The sequence below is a fragment of the Mustelus asterias genome, chromosome 2 (genome assembly GCF_964213995.1).
Source record: "Mustelus asterias chromosome 2, sMusAst1.hap1.1, whole genome shotgun sequence".
Taxonomy (NCBI): domain Eukaryota; kingdom Metazoa; phylum Chordata; class Chondrichthyes; order Carcharhiniformes; family Triakidae; genus Mustelus; species Mustelus asterias.
The window spans coordinates 101,709,867-101,736,541 of record NC_135802.1 but is presented as its reverse complement, the minus strand read 5'-3'; the positions used below and the strand labels follow the sequence as shown (position 1 = coordinate 101,736,541).

General features: G+C 43.8%; 1 protein-coding gene across 1 annotated transcript in view; it reads left to right on the top strand.

Moving 5' to 3' along the window:
• nek10 (NIMA-related kinase 10) overlaps positions 1-26,675 on the top strand; it is a 229,702-nt gene that overhangs the window by 94,384 nt on the left and 108,643 nt on the right. The window contains exons 14-19 of the mRNA XM_078200564.1: positions 1,307-1,371; positions 3,997-4,099; positions 4,191-4,319; positions 4,409-4,546; positions 10,682-10,727; positions 14,128-14,249. Of these exons, the coding sequence (XP_078056690.1) occupies positions 1,307-1,371; positions 3,997-4,099; positions 4,191-4,319; positions 4,409-4,546; positions 10,682-10,727; positions 14,128-14,249 (603 nt within the window). The remainder of the gene's footprint in view (positions 1-1,306; positions 1,372-3,996; positions 4,100-4,190; positions 4,320-4,408; positions 4,547-10,681; positions 10,728-14,127; positions 14,250-26,675) is intronic.

Here is a 26,675-nt window from a genome sequence, read left to right as displayed (position 1 = left end):
AAACGCAGAAAAACCTAGACAATATCTAGGCTTGGGGTGACAAGTGGCAAGTTACATCCTGGCACAAGTGCAAGGCAATGACCATCTCCAACAAATGAGAAACTAATCATTGCTCCTTGGCATTCAATAGTATTATTAATGCTGAATCCCCATCATCAACTTCCTGGAGGTTACCATTGACCAGAACTGAACTGGAGCAGCCATGTAAATACTGTGGCCATAAGAACAGGTTCGAGGCTAGGAATCCTGAAGCGAGCAATTTACCGATGTTTCCCCAAAGCCTGACCACCATCTACAAGGCATAAGTCAGGAGTGTGGTGGAATACTCTCCACTTGCCTGGATAAGTGCAGCTCCAACAACACTCAAGAAGCTCAATCCCATTCAGGACAAAGCAGCTCACTTGATTGATAAACAATCCAAACATTCATTCCCTCCATTGCACACAGCTATATGTGTACAATCTGCACATGTACTGCTGGAACTCACCAAGGCTCCTTAGAGAGCAGCTTCCAAACCTATGACCATTCCCATCCAGATGGCCAATGGCAGCAGATGCATTGTAGCACCACCAACTTGAAGTTTTCCTTCAAGCCACACACCATCCTGATTCGGAACTCTATCAGCCATTTCTTCACTAATGCTGAGCCAAAATCCCAGAACTCCCTCCCTAACAGCACTGTGGATCTACTTACACCACATGGCTTACAGTGGTTCAAGAAGGCAGCTGATCACCACTTTCTCATGGGCAATGAATGCTGGTCTAGCCAGTGATATCCATAGCCCATGAATGCATTTTTAGAAATGCAATCAATAATTCATTTTTTCATTCAGTTTACCAGCTTCTAAATGGAGCACTAAATTGGATTGATTTTCTAAGTCCCCTTGCTTAAATCAGGGTGATCATGTTGATGATATATGTTGAATTTGCTTATTGAAAATAAAATTCATTTCTCAGGTTACAACAGAAAGCGACTGCTGCATAATATTGCAAGTTAATTTCTGTGGCTTAACTCATTTGTGCAATAGTAAAAATAGCAAAGAAAACAATCCCTGGGAACATGGATTTTTCAATATAAATTGAGCTCAGTCAGTTTTAGTTTTGTGTAACCATTACCAATATGAAATGGCTGGGAAAATTGATGTGATTTGTCTCTGTGTCTCAAAAAATAATTGGCTCTTTTTGTCATATATCTGCCTTTTTATATATAATTTTATAGATCTGAACTGTACATGTATTGACATGTAGTATGCCTGTTCATTTCATTAATATTTACGTATATCCAACGCATAACATTTTCATTACAGTGCTATGCATTTCGAGCTTTGCGTTTTCTCTTCAGCATGGAAAGGAACAGACAGCTGTTCAAAAGGTACAGCATCCAAATGTAATTGTCACCTACACATTGGCATGAACTCTCTTGTTCATTATTCCAGGATTTCAGTAACTCCTTAAGCAAATTAAAATGTAATGCACTACAGATTTTTTAATCTCTGATTTTCACCCCTCTGCAAGAAGTGTCCTGTATCTGCTTGGTACTTTACTGTAGCACTGGACTGAGATCAGCAACTTAGCTTTTCTTTATATCAGTAGTACTATCGAACAAGCTATTAAACCAGGATATGTAATTTGTGCTGATGCTTTCTGTGAGTGCTCCTCTGGATAATCTGCAAGAACTGCAGCATCTGCTTGGAATTGACTCTGAGTGAAAAATGGACTATTCTACTAATTATGTGGAGATGCCGGCGTTGGACTGGGGTAAACACAGTAAGAAACTTCACAACACCAGGTTAAAGTCCAACAGGTTTATTTGACTTACCTGACGAAGGAGCAGCGCTCCAAAAGATAGTGGATTTTGCTACCAAATAAACCTGTTGGACTTTAATCTGGTGTTGTGAGACTTCTTACTCTGTTCTACTAAAACATGCTTTTAACTTACAAATTATGATTTTCAAAATTCATAACAGTGGTCTGAGGTTTTTTAAAATTCACGTTTATTTATCTACGTGCTCATAACTTTTGTGAATTCTACCAATAAAAGTCAACTTTATTTTCCACGAAAACCTATTGTGCACAATGTGCCCTTTATAGCCGGAGCACAGTCAAGCAGGAGATCTGTGTGAAATTCCACCTTTTACTCCTCCACCCACAATCTCCACACAATTACTTTTGCAGCATTTAGCATCCTTCATTTGCTGCTGTTGAACCACAGCAATAAACACGGCTAAACAACTTCTGCAAATCTGTTACAAGTCAAAGGTTGAATCTCACCTGCCTTTCAGACATTTCCAATTTCTGACACCTCATGTCCCACAGCCCTGTGGGGTGCAAAATCTTTAGGAATATTTAAACTATTCACATCATATTTCACAAGTGTTGTTGTAGCTGCTTAAATTTGAGAATTTGAAAAAGTACATGATTCCATTCCCTCCAAATTTCAATCTCTCACCTTCATAGATCATAGAAACATCATAGTATCCTTACGGTGCAGAAGGAGACCACTTGGCCCATTGAGTCTGCACCAACTCTCTGAAAGAGCATCTTACCCAGGGCCATTCCCTGCCCTATCCCCATTACCCCGCCCTATCCCCATTACCCCACCCATTTATCCCTCTAATCCCCCTAACCTACACATCTTGGGACACTAAGGGGCAATTTAGCATGGCTAATCCATCTAAGCTATACATCTTTTGACTGCGGAAGGAAACCAGATGAAACTCACGTAGACATGGGAAGAATATGCAAACTCCACATGAGTCACCCAAGGCTGGAATTGAACCAAGGTCCCTGGAGCTATGTGGTAACAGTGCTAACCACTCTGCCAATGTGCTACCCTTTCACAAGTGCCTCTTTCTTAGGCCTGCAGAGCTTGCCTGGAGGTACAGAAAGTAGCACTGAAACCATTTGGCTGAGACAAGTTTAGTGTCTTACCCTCCTCAATATGAACAGGTATGGGTGTACTAATATTCATAATCCAGTGCTGAAAGGTTAGTCCATGTGAACTTTGGCTCCATTATCTTTGCAGTTGAGCATGGCATTCCATTTGCTACCCCTTACTTCAATTGATAATAGGTTTTGTGATGGTGTGGTTAGCATTCCTCCCTCTGACTCAGAAACTACAGTCCCACCTCAGGACCTGACGACCAAGAAAGATGCATTCATAAGGCAGGAAACATATTGAGTATCAAGCTGCAAATCCTTCCATAAGATCATAAGATATAAGAGTAGGATTAAGCCATTTGGCCCATCAAGTCTGCTCTGCCATTCAATCATGGCTGATAAGTTTCTCAACCCCACTCTGCCGCCTTTTCCCCATAACCTTTGATCCCCTTACCAATTAAGAACCAATCTATCTCTGTCTTGAATACACTCCATGAACTGGCCTCCACAGCCTTCTGTGGCAATGTATACCATAGATTCACCATTTCTGGCTGAAGAAATCCCTTCTCATCTCTGAGGCTGTACCCTCAGATCCTAGTCTCTCCAACTAATGGAATCATCTTCCCCTTGTCCACTCTATCCAGGCCTTTCTGTATTCTGTACGTTTCACTGAGATCCCCCCTCACCCTTCCAAACTCTATCAAGTACAGATGCAGAGTCCTCAAACACTCCTCAATACTCCTCCAATATATGTTCGTGGCAGGCAGTAACTGTGGAAGAGATTCCTGGTCAGTTATCTGATGGTAAGAACATTGGAGCCTCCACAATCACCATAGTTCCAGACTACAAAAATGCATGTTACCACAGCAACTCGTGCTCCCTGAATGAACTGTAACACATCACCGCTACCCCAGCAATTAATATATGGTATCACTTACATTAGAGAGGATAAGTACTTGCTAAAGCAATAATTTCCAAATAACACATGAGTAGCCCATGGATTTAACTGACTGTGTAAGAATAGTGGATTTTTTTTCCTGTCCTCTCGGTTTGTTTCACTTGTTTAATGTCAACATTTTCATGATTGACTCTCACTCATCAGATTTTTAAAATGCAGGTTATTTCCTCCTGACATGTTTGAGATGTTCATTGACGTTGGACATTATGCTCGTGACATCCATGCATATGAAAACCTGGTAACTAAGTTGAACTCTTTAACTGTAAGTGAAAAACTCCAGTTAGACTTGTGTATTTTCAAAGTTCTGTTTTTCCACAGAAACATTGTAACCTGTCTTGCAATTTTGTGCCTAGACTGATGAATTAAAACAAATCACTGAAAATATTGAAGGAGTTAACCAAAATAAAGCTCCAACAAAGTTTATCGGTAATTATGCCATTTTAGACTATCTTGGGAGTGGAGCATTTGGGAATGTTTTTAAGGTAAGCCTTTCCTTTTATAGTAATATTTTAGTAGCTTTTTGCAACATACCCATTAAAGATATACTTTAGATTTCTTCTTGATTTTACAGGTTAGGAAATACAGTGGACAGAATCTACTCGCAATGAAAGAAGTTAATTTGCACAACCCAGCTTTTGGAAAGGACAAAAAAGACCGTGACAGTAGTGTAGAGAAAATTGTGTCTGAACTAACAATAATTAGAGAACAGGTGCTTTCTCTTGTCTTTTTTATAAAGCCTGTTCTTGTTTCATATATATAGTACATTGAAAATGACCATCACTAATACTTTTATAATCAGCTGAATAATTAGAGAATGTCTGTTGAATGAATGTTAATTCATTTTGCTGAAGTTTCTAGTAAAAACGCATCAGCACGTAGAGCATTAAATCAATTAGATTATCCCAAATGTGTAAAGGAGCAAATTTTGTTTCATGCTTTTAAACTATTATTCTCTTTGATAATTCATTCACGAGATGTGAATGTCACTGACATGGCCCATTTATTGCCAGACCCCAGATGCCCTGGAGAAGGTGATTGTGAGCTGCCTTCTTGAACTGCTTCAATCCATATAGTGAAGGCACTCTCACAATGATATTTAGGTTGGAAGTTCCAGAATTATTACCTAGCAATGATGAATTAATGGCAGTACAGACTCAAATCAGGATGCAGTGTGACGTCGTTTGGAACCTGGAGATGGTGATGTTCCCATGTGCTTGCTGCTTTGTTCTTTTAGGGGGTAGAGGTAGCAGATTTGAGTAGTTTTATTGAAGAAAGTTTGCTGGATTACTGCAGTGCATCTTGTAGATGGTACACGCTACAGCCATGGTGCATTAGCAACAGAGAGAGTGAATCTGAAGTTGGTGTGTGTGGTGCTCATAAAGCGGGCTATTTTTTTCCTGAATTGTATTGAACTTCTTGAATGTTGATGGAGCTTCACTTATCCAGGCAAGTGGGGAGCATTGTATCAGAGTTCTGGTACATGGTGGAAAGGATTTGGAGAGTAAGGAGGTGAGTAACTTGCCACCAAACACACTCTCACTAATCAAATTTTTTTAAATGCAGATTATTTCTCCTGACATGTTTGACATGTTCATTGATGTTGGACATTCTACTCATGACATCTGTGCATATGAAAACTTGTTAACTAACTTGAACTCTAACTGTAAATAAAGAACTCTGGTCCCCAAAGAGCCTGGACATCCCCCTTCTTAACCGTTACCACTCTAGGCATTTACAGACTATTTTGGGATTCCACCCAATGCAGTACACAAGCCCTCCTCAAGTTTCTCCTTCCTCCCATGTATTCCACAAGCAAAAGAATCCCCCTTTTCCTTTTCTCTCCCACCACACAAATACACCCCCGTCCACCACTCCGCACAAAAAAGGACTAGCATGAATAAAAATGGAAAAACTCCAGGGGACAAGACAACAAGTCACAATGTCATCACAAGAGGCAACAAAGGTTGGACATGAGTCGAACAAAAAGTGGCAGAGCAAGAAGAAAAGGGGACATGTCCTCTCTGTCCGACCTCAAAAATCTAACTGTAAATGAAGAACTCTAGTTAGACTTGTATATTTTCAAATTCTGTCTTTCCACAGAAAGTCAGTCATAATATTTATGTGGCTTGTATGGTTAAGTTTCTGTTGACCCCACGATGTGAATGAGGGGAATTTGATGATAGTAATGCTATTGAATGTCAAGAGAGATTGTTAGACTTTCTAATACACATGTGAAGGGCTGATTTACAGTTCATGGAGCCCTGCACTCACCTTCATTTCTGGCCCCCTTTGACCTCACGCCCCTCACAGTGCCCCCCCACCCTCACACTCTCCATTCTCCATAGTCTTATCCACCTCAATCGCCTGGGACTTTCAAGGCAGTTTCCTGCCTCACTCGTCTCTTCATGGTTAAGGCTTGATTTGGAGTGTCATGCCTCACAGTTGCTGGCCTGTCCTGGGTCGAGTCGCAAATCTGCTCACCTTGCCTGTTCTGCTCAGTGGCTGACTTCATCTCGTGCTGGCTTTTGGTGCCTTGCTGTTGCTGGTCTGCTCTCAGCCTGGGTTGAGTCGCCTACTCCCCTCACCTGCTCCCCGCTGCAGCTGACCTCACCTCATGATGGCTTTCAGCACCTCGCTGTGCTGGCCTGCCTTGGGTTGAGTTACAATATCTACTCGCCTTTCGCAAAAACGGTGAAGCCTCAGCAGCCTTTGCCTCTCCCTCCTCGCCGAGTCTCTTCATTCCTCAAGTTAATCGTTCACCTGGTTCAGACCAGTGTTTTCCTGCTCTTTCAGACTCCATCAATCAGAGCCTGATTTCACTCTGCATTGCCTGCTGATAGGCTCAACATGAGAGCAAACGCAGAGTAACCAGGCTCTGATTAGATGTCCAGTGCCACCAGCCAACACGTGGCCTCCTAATTCATTGGGGCCCTGCACCTAAGCATGGTGAGTTTCATTGTAAACCCACCTCTGCATGTGGTAATTGGCCAGATTGATTTATCCTGCCTTTCATGGACAGAAGATACCTGGGCAATTTTCCACTCCGTTGACTAAATGCCAGTGGCGTAGCTTTACTGGACAGCTTGATTAGAGGCCACAGTTATTTCATAAGTACACTGTCAGGAGGGATCCTCAGTATTGACTTCCGACTCCATGAAATTCCATGGCATTACGTCAAACTTGGACAAGGAAAGCCCTTGCTGATTATCACTTACTGCCGTCATTCAGATGATGAATCAGTACTGTTCCAATTGAAAACCACTTGGAAGAAGTATGGAAGGACACAAGGTTACAGAATGTATTCTGGTGGGGGAACTTCAATGCCCATCGCTAAGAGTGGCTCAGTAGCACCATTGGATGAGTTGGCAGAGTCCTAAAGGACATAGCTGCTGAATATTCCTGTAGCAGGTAGTAAGGGAGGGGAGACCTATTTGACTTCATACTCACCAATCTACTAGTCACAGATGTCCATGATAGTATTGATAGGAGAGACCAGCACACAATCCTTGTGGTGGCAAAATCCCATCTTCACGCTGAACATATTGCCCATCGCGATATGTGGTACTGTCACCATGCTAAATGCGATAGATTCTGAACAGATCTGGGAGCTAATGTGATGCAATGGGCCACCAGCAGTAGCAGGATTGTATTCATTCATAATCTGCAACTTCAAGGCCCAGCATATCCCTTACTCTGCCATTACCATGATCCAAAGTAGACATTGAATTAAACCTGTTTTAATAAAGAATGCAAGAGAGCACACTAGGAGCAGTACCAGGCATATCTAAAACTGAGGTTCCAACCTGGTGAAGCTGCAACATGGAACAACGTGCATGCCAAACAGCAGAAGGAGAATGCATTAGACAGAACTAAGCAATCCTATAACCAACAAGGTAGATCCAAATTCTGGAGTACTGCCATATCCAGCCATGAATTGTGGTGGACAACCAATAGGAGAAAGAAGATCCAAAAATGTATCCATCTTCAATAATGGAAGAGGCCAGCACACCAGTTGCAAAAGATAAAGCTGAAGCAATCAGAAGTGCAGAATGGCTGATCCATCTCCGCCTGCTCCTGATGTCTTCAGCATCATTGATGTAGGTCTTCAGCCAATTTAATTCATTCCATGTAATATCAGGAAATGGCTGAAGGCATTGGATACTTCAAAGTCTATGGGCCCTGAAGCCTTGTGCTCCAGAACTAGCCATGTGTTAGTCAAACTGATCTAATCCAGCCACAACACTGGTATTTATCTGACAATGTGCAAAATTGGTCACATATTTCTTACCCTTAAGTAACAGAGAAATTCCAATCTGACCAATTACCCCTCAATCAGTCTACTCATGATCATCAGCAAAGTGATGGAAGCTGGCCTTGATTTTGCCATCAAGCAACACTTACATAGCAATACCTTGTTCCCAAATGCTCAGTTTGGGTTCTGCCAGGATAACTGAGCTCCTGACCTCATTACAGCCCTGGCCCAAACATAGACTAAAGAGTTGAATTCAAGAAATGAGGTGAGAGTGACTGTCCTTCACATCAAGGCAGCATTTGACCAGGTGTGGCATCAAGGAGCCTGAACAAAACTGGAGTGAATAGGAATCAAGAGAAAAATTCTCCACTGATTAGAGTTATGCGTAGCAGAAAGGAAGATGTTTGTGGTTATTGGAAGTGAATCATCTCAGTTTCAGGACATTAATGCAGGAGCTCCTCAGGATAATGTCTTCGCCCAATCATCTTCAGCTTCTTCAACAATGACCATCCCTCCCTCACATAGTCAGAAGTGAGAAGGTTCACTGATGTTTTCACAGTGTTCAGTAGCATTCACATGCCTCAGATACTTACACAGTCCATGTCTATATACAACAAGACCTAAAGCCAGTCCACCATCTAGAAGTCACAAATTAGGAATCTGGCTGGATGAATGTGCTCTAACCACACTCAAGATGCTCAACACCATCCACCACCTTAAACATTCCCTCCACTGGCATTCAGAGGCAGCAGTGTATGCCATATTCAATATTCACTGCAGCAACTTGCCAAACCTCTTTCGCCAGCCCTTCTATATCTGCAATCTCTACCACCTAGAAGGACAAGGGCAGGAAGTGCATGGGAGCAGCACCACTTGAAATTGCCCTCCAAATCATATACCATCCTGTGTTGCAATTATATCACCATTGATTCACTGTTGCTGCGTGAAAAACCCTCAAATTCCCCTCATAACAGCACTGTCGGGTCAGAATTTTACATTGCTCAGGCGTATGCATGCCTGACGCAGATGAGATTGTGTGAAAAGATGTTGGGCGCGCATCCTGACATCGTTGTGCATTCATGTACTGGAGTTGGAAGCATGCCCACCGATAATCAAGCAGGTAATTTAGCACATTAAGGTTTTACATGGCCTGTCTGGTTTTTGGCAGGCAGATTGGCCAGGAGGTCTTTATGTTTTAGCTTCAACCTCGATCCAGGGTGTGATGAACAGTCTGGGCTGAAATAAAATTTTAAAAGGTGTCTTGGGACTGAGATTTGTGCTTTAATGTGCTAACTAGACACTATTTGCATAGTTTTTCCATTGCAATGTATCTTTTACTGGTCAGCAGCTCCCTGAGGGAGCACATTAGAAACATCAGCCCACGGCTTCCCTTTTCTCAGCGCTTTCTCTCTGCCTGACCTCTCCATCAGCACTGAGCCTTTCACAGTGCATGTTTCACACTGGCTGCTTGTTAATTGGCCAGCCAGTGTGAAATTGTGTTCCACTCACGGCTGGAAGTGCATTTTGCACTCGCTTCCAGACCTGCCAAATGTATGTGCTCAACAGCTGAAAGATTCAGGCCTAAGTATACTTACCTCAGATGGACTACAGAAGGCAGCTCACCATCACCTTCTCAAGAGCAATTAGCAAATCAGCAATAAGTGCTGACCTTGCCAGCGATGCTCACATTTAATAAAAATAAGAAAAACCCTCCATCCTACTATTTGAACGTTATAGGATGCCATTCTCTTAGCTGATGTCAGTTAATGTAAGGTCTTGTTCATCACATCTTTTCCTTGAGGGAGCTTCTGAACTTGAAATGGGATAATGATTAACCTATATTGGGTAAATCGAGGCAGATGAAGGGCTTCTGAAAGCAGTGTTAACGTATTATCAATAGTATATGAGGGTGAGTTTAAATTGAGCAGGGAATGAGAGGGAAGTGGTCAAAACCTTGTGTGAGTTATCCTCCAACTTTGCTGGATGCCGCACTCCTGATACATCCCTGACATAAAAGATCCTAAAGCACTATTCATAAAAAGGCTGGGTATCATCTTGTACAACATTTAATCCTCAACTAATACGTTATTTGATCATTTATATAATTTATATTTAAATAAATACCTGTCTTTGTAATATTTGTTGCCTATTGTTTAACTAAAACAGAACAGTGAAGAATAAATATGTACGTCATTGACTGTGAGGCATTTGGGATGTTCTGAGTTTGTGAAAGCCACTATATAAATGCAAGTTCTTTTCTGTAGAATGTGAAATTTGTCCTTGTTACTAGACTGATTTTAGCTGCAATTGCTTTTGATGACAGATGACCTTACATCAAATGTTTACACGTGCGAACAAAGCAATTGCAAAAACTTGAGAATATTTCAGTTTGTTTGAAAGTGATCGATATTTAAGTAAATATCTATCTTTGTAATATTTGCATGTCAATAACTTCACTCTGAAGAATAACACCACATTTGTAGTTGGTAAGAGTGCGACAGAATAATAGTGCACAGGGCTCATCAGAAATAATTAGTAAGCTGGTTTATTTTAGAATAATTCCTTTTAATACATGACATTTATTTTTTGCAGCTCCATCATCCAAATGTAGTGAGATATTACAAGACTTTTGTAGAAAGTAAGTATATTTTTGCATATAAAAGCAAAAAGGACTGGCATAAGAATGTACTTATTTGTGTATATATTGCCATTACATATTCAGAGTTTGATTTAAATGTACTTCAAGCCCAGAAATTCAACTAGTGTATTTGGGGGGAGGGGGGGAGATTTCACTGTCCATCACCAAAAGTGGCTTGGTAGTGCCATTACTGACCGAGCTGGCTGGGTCCTACAGGACATAGTGGCTACAATTGATCTGCAGCAGGTGGTGAGAGAACCAACAAGAGGGGAAAACATATTTGACCTCATCCTACCTGCCTGCTGCAGATGCATCTATCGAAGATAGTATTGGTAGGAGCGACCACCACACACACCTTGTGAAGATGAGATTCCGACTTCATGTTGAGGATACCCTTCAATGTGCTGTGAGCCACTATCATCGTGCTGAATGGAATAGATTTCAAAGAGATCTAACAACTAAAGACTGGGTACCCATGAGGCACTGGGGGTCATCAGCAACAGCAGAATTTGACTCAACCACAATCTGTAACCTTATGGCCCCCACTCTATCATTACCAACAAGCTAGGGATTAACCCTGATTCAATGAAAAGTGCAGGAGGGTATACTAGGAGCAGCATCAGGTATACCTAAAAATTAGGTGACACCTTGTGAAGCTATAACTCATGACTACTTGCGTGCCAAATAGCATGAGCAGCATATGTTAGACAGAGCTAAGCAATCCCACAGCCAACAGATCAGATCTAAGCTCTGCAGCGTTGTCACAGCCAGTCTTGAGTGGTGGTGGTCAATTAAATAGTTCACTGGAGGAAGAGGCTCCACAAATATCCCCATCCTGGAGGAGCCCAGTACATCAGTGCAAAAGACAGGCTGAAGCATTTGCACGATCGTCAACCAGAAGGGTTGAGTGGATGATTCATTTTGGCTTCCTCCAAAGTTTCCAGCATCACAGATGCCTGTCTTCAGCAAATTTGAGTCACACCAGATGATATCAAGAAACGTCTGAAAGGCTACGGGCCTTGACAATATTTCAGCAATAAGACTAAAGACTTGTGCTCCAGAAGCCATCCCTAGCCAAGCTGTTCCAATACAACTCCAATGCTGGCATCTACCTGGCAATGTGGAAAATTGCCCAAGTCTGTCCTATACATAAAAAGCATGACAAATCCAACCCGGCCAATCAACTTTTAGTCATCAGTAACGTGATGGAAGGGGTCACTAAAAGTGCTGTCAAATGGAACTTGCTTAGTAATAAGTTGCTCCCAAATGCTCAGTTTGGGTTCAGTCAGGGCTTTCAGCTCCTGACTGCATTACAGCCTTGGTTCAAATATGGACAAAAGAGCTGAACTCCAGAGGTGAATTCCCTTTACATCAAGGCTGCATTTGGCCAAGTGTGGCATCAAGGAGCCCTAGCAAAACTGAAGTCAGTGGGAATCAAGACGATTACTCTTTGCTGGTTGGAGCCATACCTGGCATGAAGGAAACTGATTGTGGTTGTTGGAAGTCAATTATCTAACTCCCAGGAAATTCAGTAGTTTCTCAGGGTAGTGTCTTTGGCCCAACTATTTTCAGCTGCTGCGTCAATGACGTTCCTTCCATCACAAGGTCAGAAGTTGTAATGTTAGCTGATGAATACATGATGTTCAGCATCATCCGTGACTCCTCAGATACTCAAGCAGTCCATGTCCAAATGCAGCAAGATCTGGACAATATCCAGGCTTGGGCTGACAAGTGGCAAGTAACATTCATGCCACACAAGTGCCAGGCAATACCTTGACATTCAATGGCATTACCATCACTGAATCCCCATCATCAACATCCTTGGGGTTACCAGTGATCAGAAACTGAACTGGGCTAGCCATATAAATACTGTGGCTACAAAGCAGGTGAGTGGCTAGGAGTTCAGCGGTGAGTAACTCACCTCCTGACTCTCCAAAGCCTGTCCACAGTCTATGGGGCACAAGTCAGGAGTGTGATGGAATACTGTCCACTTGCCTGGATAAGTACATCTCCAACAACACTCAAGAAGCTCAACACCATCCAGGCCAAAGCAGCCTGGTTGATTGGCCCCATTTCCACAAACATTCACTCCCTCCTCCACCAATACACTGTAACAGCATTGTGTACCATGTGCAAGATACACTACAGGAACTCACCAAGCCTCCTTAGACAGCACAATCTAAAACACATTAGAGCTGCGAAAGGGCAAGGACAGCCAGTGCATGGGAACACCATGACCTGCAAGCTTCCTCCAGGCCAAACATCATCCTGACTTGGAAATATATCATCATCTCTTCACTGTCGCTGGTCAAAATCCTGGAACTCCCTCCCTAACAGTGCTGTGTGCGGACCTACACCATATGGACTGCAGGTCAAGAAAGCAGCTCATCAATCCCTTCTCACGGGCAATTAGAGATGGGCAATAAATGCTGGCCTAGCCAGAGGTGTGCACAACTCATGAATGAAAAAAAAATTTGCATCTGAATCTGTAGTGGCCCTATAAATTGTAAATTGTCTTCCTTTCACATAATTTATATTCCTGAACTAAAGGTGGTGATTGTCCTGGTAAAACTGGAAAAAAAAAGTGGCATGCTCATTTTTGTCATTTAATGAAACAGAGCTGTTACTATATTAAGCATGTTTTTTACATTCTCTTTCTACTAATGCAATAATACAACAATCAACTTGGTCAGCTTTCAGTAAAGTCAATCTATTTTAGAAATACAATTTCTAACACTGAGCAACAAATATAATCCCATGAAATATCATTTGGCTTATATTGTTTTAGAAGAGAGAGAATACCCATGGAAGCCACTCACTATTAAGCATGAATGTCCATTGTGAATAGTGCTGAACTCTTGGAGTTTTCAAGGATAAATATTGCCACCATGTGGCAAGCAGTGCATGCAGCCCCATCATAAACCTTCAAAATGATACTTGCTTTATTTCCCTTGGAAAGATGAAAGCTTGAAGGAAAGTGTTGATGTTCAAACTCAAGATCCCCGGTTTCTCGTTTGTATTTCAACCCACTTAAGCTCAGTTACCTAATGCTCAGAATGTGATGTATGTTGGTGCACTGTGGCAACATTTCAAATACACATCCTAACAAACATTGAAGTTTATTATCACAGTTTGTTGTTACTTCCACTTGCATGTTAAATATAAGTCTGATAATCTACTGTATGACTATTGTATAATTTACTAATCACTATGTTCAGATTTATCTTGGCTGCTGATATTTTCTTTCATTTTCTTGTGTTTTGCCAATTTTTCTCACCAGAACCCTACATGAAGGTTTTGTCAGATTACATATGTGTTTCTGGCATTTTTTAGACGGTAAAATAAGGGTCACTAAACACTTTTATCAAAAGGCACCATCATATTTTGTTGTTCTTTGCAGATGATCGATTGTATATAGTTATGGAACTGATCGAAGGAGCACCCCTTGGTGAGCACTTTAATTCCCTCAAAGAAAAGCAACAACAGTTTACAGAAGAAAGAATATGGAATATATTTATACAAGTAAGAACCATTCATGTTCCTTATACATTGCAATGATCTTAGTACTGAAATTGAGAGTGCATTGGGGACAAAACAAGCAAATGTGAATCTGATATGGGTTTCCACAATTATTTTATTAATTTGTTTTTAAAAATTTATCTTTGGTAATTTTCTGTTTCTACTGCAATTTACATTTATGCCAATATTTTAGTTATGCTCATCAATGGTAATGATACTCCGATATTTATTGCTACCACAAATCAATCAAATTTACAAGTGACAATAATAGGGATCTGATCATTTTATATTAACATTTAAAATAGTTCATGATGGACACTGAATTTACACATTGGGTTTAAAAATGCTATTCAGTTATGCCAAGAACTGTTTTGTTAGCTTACCTATAAACAGAAAATGCTAGAAATGTTCAGCAGGTCTGGCTGCATCTATGGAGACAGAATCAGAATTAATGTTTCGGGATGGTGACCTTTCACCAAAACTCTCGATGAAAGGTCATGAAATGTTGACCCGATGTTAACTTGGAGAAGTGTTGGCAGGGCAAGTTTAAAATTGCATTGCAAACCCAAAGTGAGTTCAACGCATCTGTCTGTGGTTTTATAATAGGCACCACAACATAAATATATTTCCAGGTTTGGTGTCAATTTTGCAGCAGTGTGCATGTGGACTCGCATGATACAATCTCAACTCCAGGATTTAAAGGGTGAACCCAGAGATGTAATTTGCAGGAACTTTGAGATGAAAACAACAGAGAGAACTTTGAGTTTGGGATCAAAATGATTAAGTGTGGCCCACTTTACTGGTGCCTCACTTAATGTGCTGTGAGAAACCAAAGAGAGATGCTCTTCTTGCAGTGAGAGGACGAAACCTGTTGCTAGAGATGATCCAGGAGGTCAGCAGCAGGGACCTTATTCAAAATTCAGTGCAGCGAGCACTTTAATAACCTAACCAGGACAGGAAAGGTGAGTACAGTTGCCCATTAGCATCATGCTGCGCAGGTCGCTCCCTCCCTCTGCTATATCAACCCTACTGTATCACACCGCCTTATCTTGCATATATCCCCATCATTCCCTTTAGATGCACTTCTTCATATCCCCACGTTCTAAACTATCCATCTACCATTGGCACTCGCCCTCATTTCTATGCAATTTCTCACTTTTCGTTCGTTGTCTCCATCACAAAGTGCATTGTATTCATTGAGTGAACACATTCCATTACAGTCCTGTCATTGCAGCAGAAGGGAACACAAAATATGAAGACTGAAGAGGAACAGTGGAGGAAGAGGCTGTGGAGATGTGTAGTGCTTCACCGTCCTTGGCCATTAGAGATGGGGAGTTCCCAGTTACACAGTTAATTGTCAGACAGCACTCGGTTATATTAACTTGGTTTTGACATAAGTGAAGTATGATGGCCAGGATTCTCTCCAATTCACGTGAAAACGGGAGTAACTCCCACCGATTTTTATTAGTGTGATTTTCAGATCGTATCTCTGAAACTTCGAGCACTGCAGAGTGCTGTAGCGTGTCTCCCTCTGAAAATTAAGGGATGGGGCCTATTCCCACCCGAGAGGCCGGCAGCATATTGCTGAGCGGGCCACTGCGCATGCGCCAATCTGTCAGAGTGGAGATCGGTGTTTGCGCATTGGCCCCACATTGCCAGTCTCCCGATCGCTGGCAAGCCCACGACTCCCCATCACTGGCCCTTCGACCCCTCCTCCCAATCGCTGGCCTCCCGGACCTCGCCCACCTCGGCCCACCCTGATCTACCCAACTCCCCAAATTCACCCTGCCCCCTCAATAGGCCCATCCTCCTCTGACCCCACCCCTTTGGCACTGCCTGACAGGCAGTGCCAAAGTGCTCTCTGAGCATTGCCAGTTTGCTCCTTGGGCAGCACCACGGGGCCAGCCTGGCACTACCCAGTGGGACCCCTCCTTACCTCCAACCTCCTTGGTGGGGACTTCATTGGCCTCTCTTCACTCCAGCGGGTCGGCCACCTGTTCCCCAGTAGTGGGGAGCAGTTGTAAGACCTGCTGGAGTGAACCACTCCTGGCAGCGGGAGTGGGAGAGATGCTTGCGGGCCTGGAGACTTCAGTCCCGTGCCTAGTAATGATATAGAAATACTCAATTCCATATTGTAATCAGCTCCGCACCGATTATGTCAGAAATCTTGGAGCCAGAGACACGCGGAGGTGCTCAGTGGGAAGCCCGCGAAATGGCCTCCACTGATGTTTCCCCAGCCCACTGCACTGCTAGAACAGTGCAACGGGCTGGGAGAATTGCCTCCAATATCTTCATAATGATAAGTTGCAATATTCTTGATTTGCCAGTATGAATTTGTATCTTTGATCTCTGCTAGGACCTTCAGCAATGTAGCTCAGGGAGCACCTTGACACTGCCTATCAGGCATCAGGCAGTGCCAAGGAGGATGGGCCTATTGAGGGGGCGAGGCATATTGGGGATTGATCGGTGGAACTGGAGGGGTTCTGCTCTACCAGCGGATCGTAGGCAGAGGGAGGGAAGAGGAGTTTGGGGCTGGCCTTCTGGATGGTGGGAGGGGATGGGAATGGGGAGGTCGGGGGGACTGTTGGAGCGTATCAGGAGATCAGGGCTGGCTGCGGGTTTGGGAGGTCGGGGGGGGGGGGTGGAATTTGGGGAGTTGGGTAGATCAGGGCGGAGCGAGGGGAGAGGGCGATATCGGTGGACATTGCAGAATAAAATTCCTCAGAGCAACTGATTGACTTTGAGAGGGTGCACCATCACGAAACTCGTAAGGTGGATAGTTGGGTTTTCACCTAATGATTCATATTTCACAAGTGAGCAAGAGCAGATGGTGGTGGCAAGAACAGGAATACAAAATCAATATCAGAGTATGTAGCCCTCTATAAGCTCCCCTTCTCCCCCCCGCCTCCCCCCCCCAGCCAACCCCCCTCTCCCCCCAGTGGAGGTTACGTGGGCACAAATCACTATTGGCCTTTAAAAGCAGGGATCCAGGTGCAATGGACTCTGTGGAGGGAGTACACGCTTTGCACTTACCTGCAGGGTGCCCATGGGCAGAGCATCCCCTGTCAGAGTGTAGAGGGTGTCCTTCAAGGGAGTTGGGAGTTTAAAGTTTGTGCAGGGCTGAATGGGGTTCAGTTTGGGGGCCTTTCCTAGGATGGGGGTGGCATGGCTAGTCTGCTCACTGGAGCTTTGAAATCTTGAACTCTCTTTCAGATTGTCAGTCATATTGAAGTTACAAGCTTCTCTCTAATGTTATGAGAAGCTTTAAAGTCTCTCCAGGCATGTGTATTTCAATCAGATCTCAGGTTGAAAGTAAAATTTCTCTATGATGTGGTGAGAAGCTTAGCAGTACGATTTTCCCATTCTATTTCATGTCCCTTTAGCTTTTTAAAGCCTCTGGGAATGTTGAGATATTTAAAAGCTTTGAACTGCATTGTTTACATTCATTTCCTGGTCCATTACTTTTACAAGCCTTCTGATTGACAGGTCTAGGCTTTTTCAAAGGAGGGATTAGGTTTGTTGACACAAGCTCTTGCACAATTCATTAACTTTTACAAGCCTTCAGATTGACTGATTCAGGTTATTTCAAAGGAGGGATTAGGTTTGTTTGTTTACACAAGTTTTTTCATGGTCCATTAACTCTGGAGTGTTTCCTTTTAGCGCAGGTGTTCAGTGTAAATATTTTCATGGGGTTTCCCCTCTGCCCTAAAGTGGACAGGTGACTTTTTGACCCCTTTTTTTCATAGTGGAGTCTTTTCAAGTCATTAGTGTTGCCTAGAAAGGGCAGGTGCTCTGTCTAACCCCAGATGTTTTAAAGTGGATTTTCCTGAACCTCTTTTGCCTGAACGGAGTGCTGTACTGGAGGTAGTGTCCCACCATGCAAGCAATTAGCAACACACAAAACATTGAGGTGCAGGGGTTCCTCAATGAGGACCCTCTTGCAGTCACTGATGAAATCTCTGCGCGAGAGCCAGAGAATTGAATTCAATTTACCTAATGTTGCTGTCAGTGGCCTGGGAGATTGTCCCCGACCTGAGTGAGAGGGGGTTCAAAGGATGAAGGTTGGCAGCCCAAGGGGCTGGCTGCATGTCACTCAGAGACAGAAGGTGGGACAGTCATGTGAAGAACAGAGTAGGGTGAAATCTAGACTTCCTGGCAGGCCTGTAGTCACAGATCATACACTGGCTGCCCAGGTACATTGAGTTTAATAGCATGCCAGTAATAAGAATGCGGGACGTCCAAGCCTGAGTATACATGTTGCACGGTTGCATCTCCCTTCTTTGCCTCTGTTAGTATTTGTGGCCTCTCACATTTCTGCGAGACATGATCACCCAACCAATTAGCTATCATCATTTACCCTTCACCCATCTCAGCTGCTTCACCTTCCAAGTCGGGGTCAGGGGATGAATCGCTCATTTGTAAAGGTTCCTGATTTGTGATCCTATAATTTCCTTATTGTCTTCAGCCTACCACTATGTCTTGGTGTTTGCCCAGGGTGCACATCAGAGATGGAGGTGGTCTGATGGCTTCTGCTTCCTGTGGCCTTTGAAACACTTGGCGGGCAGCCTCTGGAGGGCCTGGACCTGGAGGACCCCGGAAGACTTTCAGGTGTCACTGGTGCCCTCTGCCCCGAGAAGTGCCTGTGTCAGGGAGGGGTCATTCAGAACGGCTGGAGACTGCCAGATTCTCCTTGGTGGAAGGCCCTGGGAAGGGCTTCAGTACTTCCTCCTCTCTCAGGGTACTCGTTAGTTCCTGGGTCACTCCATGGGACTGAGAGACAACTGGAGTAATTCCAGAAGCCGCTGAATCACCTGGCACTGCCAGTCCTGGAGGCCTGCCATTGTCTGGGCCATGGTGCCGAGCCCTCAGCCATGCTCCTCTGTGAGTGGGCTAAGCTTTAGCGTGCCTCAGCAATGTCCCTCTGTGTCTGGGACATGCTGATGATGCCCTCACTCGTGGTCCTCAGAGAATGAGCCATGCCTTGGAGTTCAGTAGTCATGTCTTGGACATCCTGCCCCAGGCTTTCCACTGCAGACACCACCCTTGCAAGTGTTGGCCTGGGTGCCAAGCAATGCCGGCAACATCTCCTACGACTGAAGGCTTTGGGACTCCTTCAAGCAGCCTTATAGTTGTGGAATGTAGCAAACACCCCCTCCTGAATTTCCCAACTCTGCCTTTACATTTTCAGCAGCAGAGAACTTTTTCCAGAGGCTTTGCACCTGGCAGGAGGCCAGAAATGTCTGGGATCCAGCAGACTGTCCAATCCCTTGAAACTTCCTACCTCCACCTGATGTGCATCAACAGCTGAATGGTGCTCACCAAATAGTGGCGCCAAAAGCCTGTCTGCTAATCTCGCCCACCAAGGTGTGTGTCTCTGCGCAGAAGAAAGCAGTGACACTTCGTCAGTGTCCTCCTCAGAACACTCCTCTGAGGTGCCCTCCACGGTTGCAGGGGGCACTGCCCTCGGATGGCCCAGCCTCTTCTGATAGAGATCCTGCAAGACGAAGGATATGGGTTTAGTGACTGGGCAGGACAAAGATCTAGGAGTTACATAAACCACTTGAGAAAGGTCATCTGGATAAAAGTGCTGTAGATCCTCACTTCTATGATGTAGGCGAACCTCGTTGCCCATCACTGCTTGCTCTGGGCCCTCACCTGTGAGAAACTGCACCCTTTCCTCATTGGGGGTGAGGACGCACAACTCTGGCATCCCCCACCTGTCTTCTCCCTCTTTTATTGTGAGAAATTCTCTCCTGTGGAGACACAAAGAGGACATTTTGAGTCGGATGCCTGGTGGGCATGTGCGAGCACTGTGCCTAGGCAGACCGGGATTGTGATAAGGAATGCTGGGGACTGCCGAAGGAGGTGCTGGGAGATCAGGTGTTGGGAGGATGTGAGGTGGCAGGGAGTGGACCATTGGTGAGATTCCAGGGGTGCAGATGGGAATGATGAAAGGAGGAGACAGGTGGGTACTCACCTTGCAGCTCTTGGGAGGTAATTAATTTTCTTCTGACATTAGATGCCAGTCCTGGAGGTCATGCTGCTGCTGCCACTGCATCCCAGGCAGGATTAGCCATGGTGGTCTGGGGTCTCCTGCCACCCTGAGGAAAAAGCCCACCTCTCCTCAACTGGGTCTAGCAACCTCGATAAATCACCCTCTGAGAAATGAGGAGCATGTCTTCCTGCAGCCATGCTCCTGGCTTGACTGGGAGTGAGTGCTGAGGGACTGTTTAGTAGCAGCTCCCCCTTGTTCACAGTGAATAGCTGAGTTCCAAGTTGGGCAAATCAGACACTTGAAGACTCTGGCTTGGCATGATTCACGTGGAGGAATCATTTATTGCTCTGTGTAGGACTCTCCCCAAGCTCAAAACAAAATGATCTGGATCGCACCAACCCACCCAATGGAATTCTCACCGGAGATGACACTTGGTCATTTTTTGAGAAAATTCAGCCAGTGTAAAGTGTGAAGTTATCAACTTTGGTAGGAAAAGTACAAAAAGCAGAATAATCTTTGAATGGTGATGTACTGGTAAATATTTGTATTCAGAATAACTTGGGTGTCCTTGTACATGAATCACATGAAGCTAACATGCAGACAGTGCAGCAATTAGGAAGGCAAGTGGTATGTTAACTTTTGTTGCAAAATGATTAGAATACACAGTAAATACATCTTACTAATTGTGAAGGGCAGTGATGAGACCACATCTGGAATCCTCTGTGCACTTGTAGTCTTCTTACCTAAGGATGGATATACTTGCTCTAAAAAGAGTGCAACAAATGCTTATCAGACTGGCTCCTGGGATGAGGGTATTGTTCAAAAAGAACCGATTGAGTAGACAAGACCTATAGTCCCTGGAGTTAGGAAAATACGGTGATCTAATTTTAAAAATGTATTTATGGGATGGAGGATCGCTGACCAGAGGATTTCTGGCCTCCTCCAGGTGACCAGAGTTGTGCATCCTCACCCCCAATGAGGAAAGGGTGCAGTTTCTCACAGGTGAGGGCCCAGAGCAAGCAGTGATGGGCAACGAGGTTCGCCTACATCATAGAAGTGAGGATCTACAGCACTTTTATCCAGATGACCTTTCTCAAGTGAGTTATGTAACTCCTAGATCTTTGTCCTCCCCAGCATTTATTGCCTATAACTAGTTGCCCTTGAGAAGGTGGTGGTGAGCTGCCTTAGAATCATAGAATCCTACAGAGCAGAAGGAGGCCATTCAGCCCATCGAGTTTGCACCAACCACAATCCCACCCAGGCTCTATTCCCATAGCCTCATGCATTTACCCCAGCAAGTTCCCATGTCACAAAGGGGTAATTTAGCATGGCCAATCCACCTAACCCGCACATCTTTGTACTGTGGGGGGAAACCGGAGCACCCGGAGGAAACCCACGAAGACACGGGGAGAATGTGCAAACTCCACACGGACAGTGACCCAAGCTGGGAATCGAACCCGGGTCCCTGGCACTGTGAGGCAGCAGTGCTAACCACTTTGCCCCTTCTTGAACTGCTGCAATCCCTGAAGTGTAGATACATCCACAGTGCTGTTCGGGAGGAAATTCCAGGATTTTGACTCAATGACATTGAAGGAATGGCAATGTATTTCCAAGTTAGGATAATGAGCAGCACGATGGCACAATGGTTAGCGCAGCTGCCCCACAGCGTTAGGGACCCGGGCTAAATTCCAGCTTCGAGTAACTGTCTGTGTGGAGTTTGTATGTTCTCCCTGTGTCTGCATGGGTTTCCTCCGGGTGCTCCACTTGCCTCCCATACTCCAAAAATGTGTGGTTATGTTGATTGGCCATGCTAAATTGCCCCTTAGTGTCAGGGGGATTAGCAGGTTAAATACGTGGGGTTATGGGGATAGGGCCTGGGTGGGATTGTTGTCGATGAAGGCTCGATTGCTCCTTCTGCACTGTAGGGATTCTATGATGGTTCTATAAATGACTTAGAGGGGAACCTCTGGGTGGTGATGTTCCCAGGTACCTGCTTCTCTTGTCCTTCTAGATGGTAGTGATCATGAGTTTGGAAGGTGCTGCCTCAGGAATCTTGGTGAGTTACTGCAGTTCACCTTATAGATGGTACAATGTGGTGGAGAGATTCAATAGTTGTGGAAGGGGTGGCAATCAAGTGGGTTGCTTTGTCCTAGATTATGTTGAGTTTCTTAAGTGTTGTTGGAGCTGCATTCATCCAGGAAAGTGGAGACTATTCTATCACATTTGTGCCTTGTAGATCATGGAGTCAGGAGGTGAGTTATTCGCTGCAGGATTCCTATTCTTTGTCCTGTTCTAGTAGCCACAGTATTTATATGGCTAGTCCAGTTCAGTTTCTGGTCAATAGTAACTCTCGGTATGTTGATAGTGGGGATTCAGCGATGGTAATGCCTTTGAATATCAAGGGTGATGGTTAGATCCTCTCTTGTTGGAGTTGGCCATTGCCTGGCACTTGTGTGGCATGAATGTTACTTGTAAGTCCAAGCCTGGATATTGTCCAGGTCTTCCTGCATTTAGACATGGACTGCTTTAGTATCTGAGGAGTCATGACTGATACTGAACATTGTATAGTCATCAGCGAACATCCCACTTCCGATCTTATGATGGAAGGAAGGTCATTGATGAAGCAGCTGAAGATGGTTGGGCCTAGGACATTAATTGGAGCATATAAAATTCTTGACAGGGTAGATGCTGAGGAAATGTCCCTGCAGGGAATTTTAGAACACATTGTCGCAGTCTCAGATTTTAGGGTTGACCATTTAGAACGGAGATGAGGAGAAGTTTCATTGGCATTCTCAATCCCAAGGAGCTATGGGTGTTCAGTTGTTGAGCATATTCAAGGCAAAAGCTGATAGATGTTTGCGTACTAAGTGAATTAAGGGATATGGGGTCGTGAATGATCTTGTTGGTGGAGGAGGCTCGAAAGGTCAAATGGCCTACTCCATCTCTACTTCTTATGGTCTTATGAAAGAATTAATGAATATGGAAATTCCACTTTCGCTTCTCATATGTTGCCCACCTCAAGCCTCAGTAACTGACATGCTGAATGTGTCCCATTGATGATTCTGTCTCTGGACAGGGCAGTTGGAGCTGTCTTCAGCAGGGCCCTGACAGAATCCCAAACCCAAAAAATGTCAGCCAAGAACATCCCACCCTAGCTGATACGACAGGGGTAACATCATACAGGAGCAATAGGCAAAAGAAGACTGAAGCTTTCTAGTTACACAAGAGTAGGCACATCAGTGTCCAAGAAAATATTCAGTTGTAAAGTTTTGATTGTTTAGTGGTTAAATTACTTGAAATAAAAGTTATTAATTTGAACCATTTCCTCCCTTCTCCATTCTTTGGTGCTGGGTGGCAAGTTGTTTTTTAACTTGTTGATGACCAATGCAGGGATGTGAAATTGGTAATCCATTGCTTGCTTTATGTCAGTGGCATTAGGGATGGGTGGGGTTGGGTGGTGCAAGATTGTAGAATGGAAGTTACATATGCTTCTGACATTGGTCCACTCGAGCAACCTGAATGAACTTTGGATTAAGAAGGACATCCTGGGCTGCAATATTAACAGCTGATGATCCATTGCCCAAATCATCACCTTCCTTCTCATCTTTTTTTTCTTTCTTTTCCTCCTACTTCTTACACCTGCAGGTCCAAACTTTGTTCCTGTTCAGTGCTGTGCAGCATACCATGACCATTCTGGATACCCTAGCTGATGTGCTTTGAAGGGCACCTCCAATCTGCCTAGACACCTGAAGGGCATCTCCAGCAAGCCAATGGTTTATTTGCTTGGGATTTTAATAAGTGACATCAGTCAAGCATGAAGTGAGCATCCCTTGTCTTCTAACTGACACCCATTAAGTCTGTTTGCTAGTCCAAATATATCAGGAAGCTTTAACTGCTGAAGGATAAAAGTATCAAGGCAGCTCTCGAGGAAACTTGTGCTAATCTGAAGAAATATCTTTCTGTTAGTGCATTTCAGTTGCATATTGATGTAGTAGAAACACTGAGATTCACAGATTCTTCTGGATGATCTGCATGGCCCGAGCAATATGCTGGAAGGATGCAGAGGCAAAAAAAGTTGAGGATGTTGGTGACTTTGGCAGCCAATGGTAATATATGGCTATCAGGTGCACCAAGCAACAGATCTGTTCCAGGAGGCTACAGATGTCCACCAACATCTGACACAACAACTTGAGCCTCCTGAAGCACTGCTATTTCAAAATATCAAGGAAACTCTGCTGTGGACCCAGTGTTGTGCCTCCTCTAAGCTTTTTCCTGCTGATCCTCTCTCTGCTGTACAGTTCCTGGTTTCTCAATAGTAGGCTAGTGATGCTGATGGTGCTGGTGCAGGTGGTGGTGATGATGTCAATCATAATGCCCCTTGCCTGAGAACCAATCTAAGGCCAAAGCATCTTGATATAGTTGAAAAAAATTAAAGTTTTTTAAAAAGTTTATTTATTAGTGTCACAAGTAGGCTTACATTAACACTGCAATGAAGTTACTGTGAAAATCCTCTAGTCGTCACACTCCGACACCTGTTCGGGTACACTGAGGGAGAATTGAGTGTGATCAATGCACCTAACCACATCTTTCGGACTGTGGGAAGGAAACCGGAGCATCCAGAGGAAACCCACGCAGACACGGGGAGAACGTGCAAACTCCACACAGACAGTGACCCAAGCTGGGAATCGAACCTGGGTCCCTGGTGCTGTGTGGCAGCAGTGCTAACCACTGTGCTACCATGCCGCCCAAAGTGAAGAAAGTAAATAAACTCTCAAGAAAAGATACTGTGAAAAGCCCTTTACCATTACCATCACTGGGTAAGAAAGCAGCTTTTAATATGGAATATTTATTCTAGTATTTTGATGAGTTTTACCAACCATTGTGTTCTTGTCTTGTACTCACTGGCACATTTCAGGAAACCCTAGAAACTTATTGATGCGCTGCTAAATTTGGAACTCAGTTAAAATATGACAGTAATTGAGCGTTTAGTATATGTTAGCAGACAACCTGCCTCTCCTGAGGGGCTTGCACACAAGCAGCCTAATGTGTTGCAGCTAAGTCTAAAGTAAGCAAGTTGGAACCAGTTTCCTGAAATGTTTGTGTTTTTCAGACTTCATCCACAGGTTAAAATGCTCCAGGTTAACACTCTTTACATGGTGATGCCTGATCTGCTGAGCATTTTCAGCACTTTCTGTTCATAATACCGATTTCCAACATTCACAGCATTTTACCTTTGTAATAGTCAGCTTATCCCTGCACCACTTCCTTCATGTGGTTTGTAAGTTGAACAAATTGTGTATTCATTTTACCATAGGAAATGATGCTTGATACAGGAGAAGCCAGATTTCATTTTTTCTGGAGTTATGGTATACAATAGTATGAAGAGACATAAGCAATAACATAATCTTCTTTAGGTACTATATGGGTCGCATATGTTACACGTAAGATGGCTATGAATGGCATGTGTATCAATTTCTAATACTGTTTATTGTATATAACTCATATTGTTCATTTCAGAATTAACTCTGCAAACAATGGCTTTCCAAGCCTAATGTCTGCCTAATTTCATTGTTTTTAAACACAATGAAGTGCATCAATATAAAGTTTTGTTTCCCAGTGATTTACCTTTCCAAATCAAAGACTGTCTTAAGAGTTTTGTAATCTTCAATGTATATTTATGGAGAACTCTATTCACACAGTCTTTAATATGTAATCTTTGCATTATATTGTCCCAGATTTTGTGGTCAGTGGCAAACCAAGAGTGCTTGTCATTGATCTCAAAGACAGCTGCCCACAGAAATCTAACAATCTCTCTGACATGGATTTCACCTTTCTTGATGTTAAGTCGAATCTGGTGACAACTTAAAAGGTTTTCCAGCCACCCAACAACAGTGATGCCATCAAATAGGTTCAGAAGTCACTTCGAAGAATTCTCATGGACAGCAAACCAGGAAGTAAAATGCACTGATTATCAAAGAACAAAGAAAATTACAGCACAGGAACAGGCCCTTCGGCCCTCCAAGCCTGCACTGACCATGCTGCCTGACTTAACTAAAACCCCCTACGCTTCTGGGGACCATATCCCTCTATTCCCATCTCATTCATGTACTTATCAAGATGCCCCTTAAAAGTCACTACCGTATCCACTTTCACTACGTCCCCCGGCAACGAGTTCCAGGCACCCACCGCCCTCTGTGTAAAACATCTGCCTCGTACATCTCTTTTAAAACATGTCCCTCGCACCTTAAACCTATGCCCCCTAATAATTGACTCTTCCACCCTGGGAAAAAGCTTCTGACTATCCACTCTGTCCATGCCTCTCATAATCTTGTAGACTTCTATCAGGTCTACCCTCAACTTCCGTCGCTCCAGTGAGAACAAACCAAGTTTCTCCAACCTCTCCTCATAGCTAATGCCCTCCATACCAGCAACAT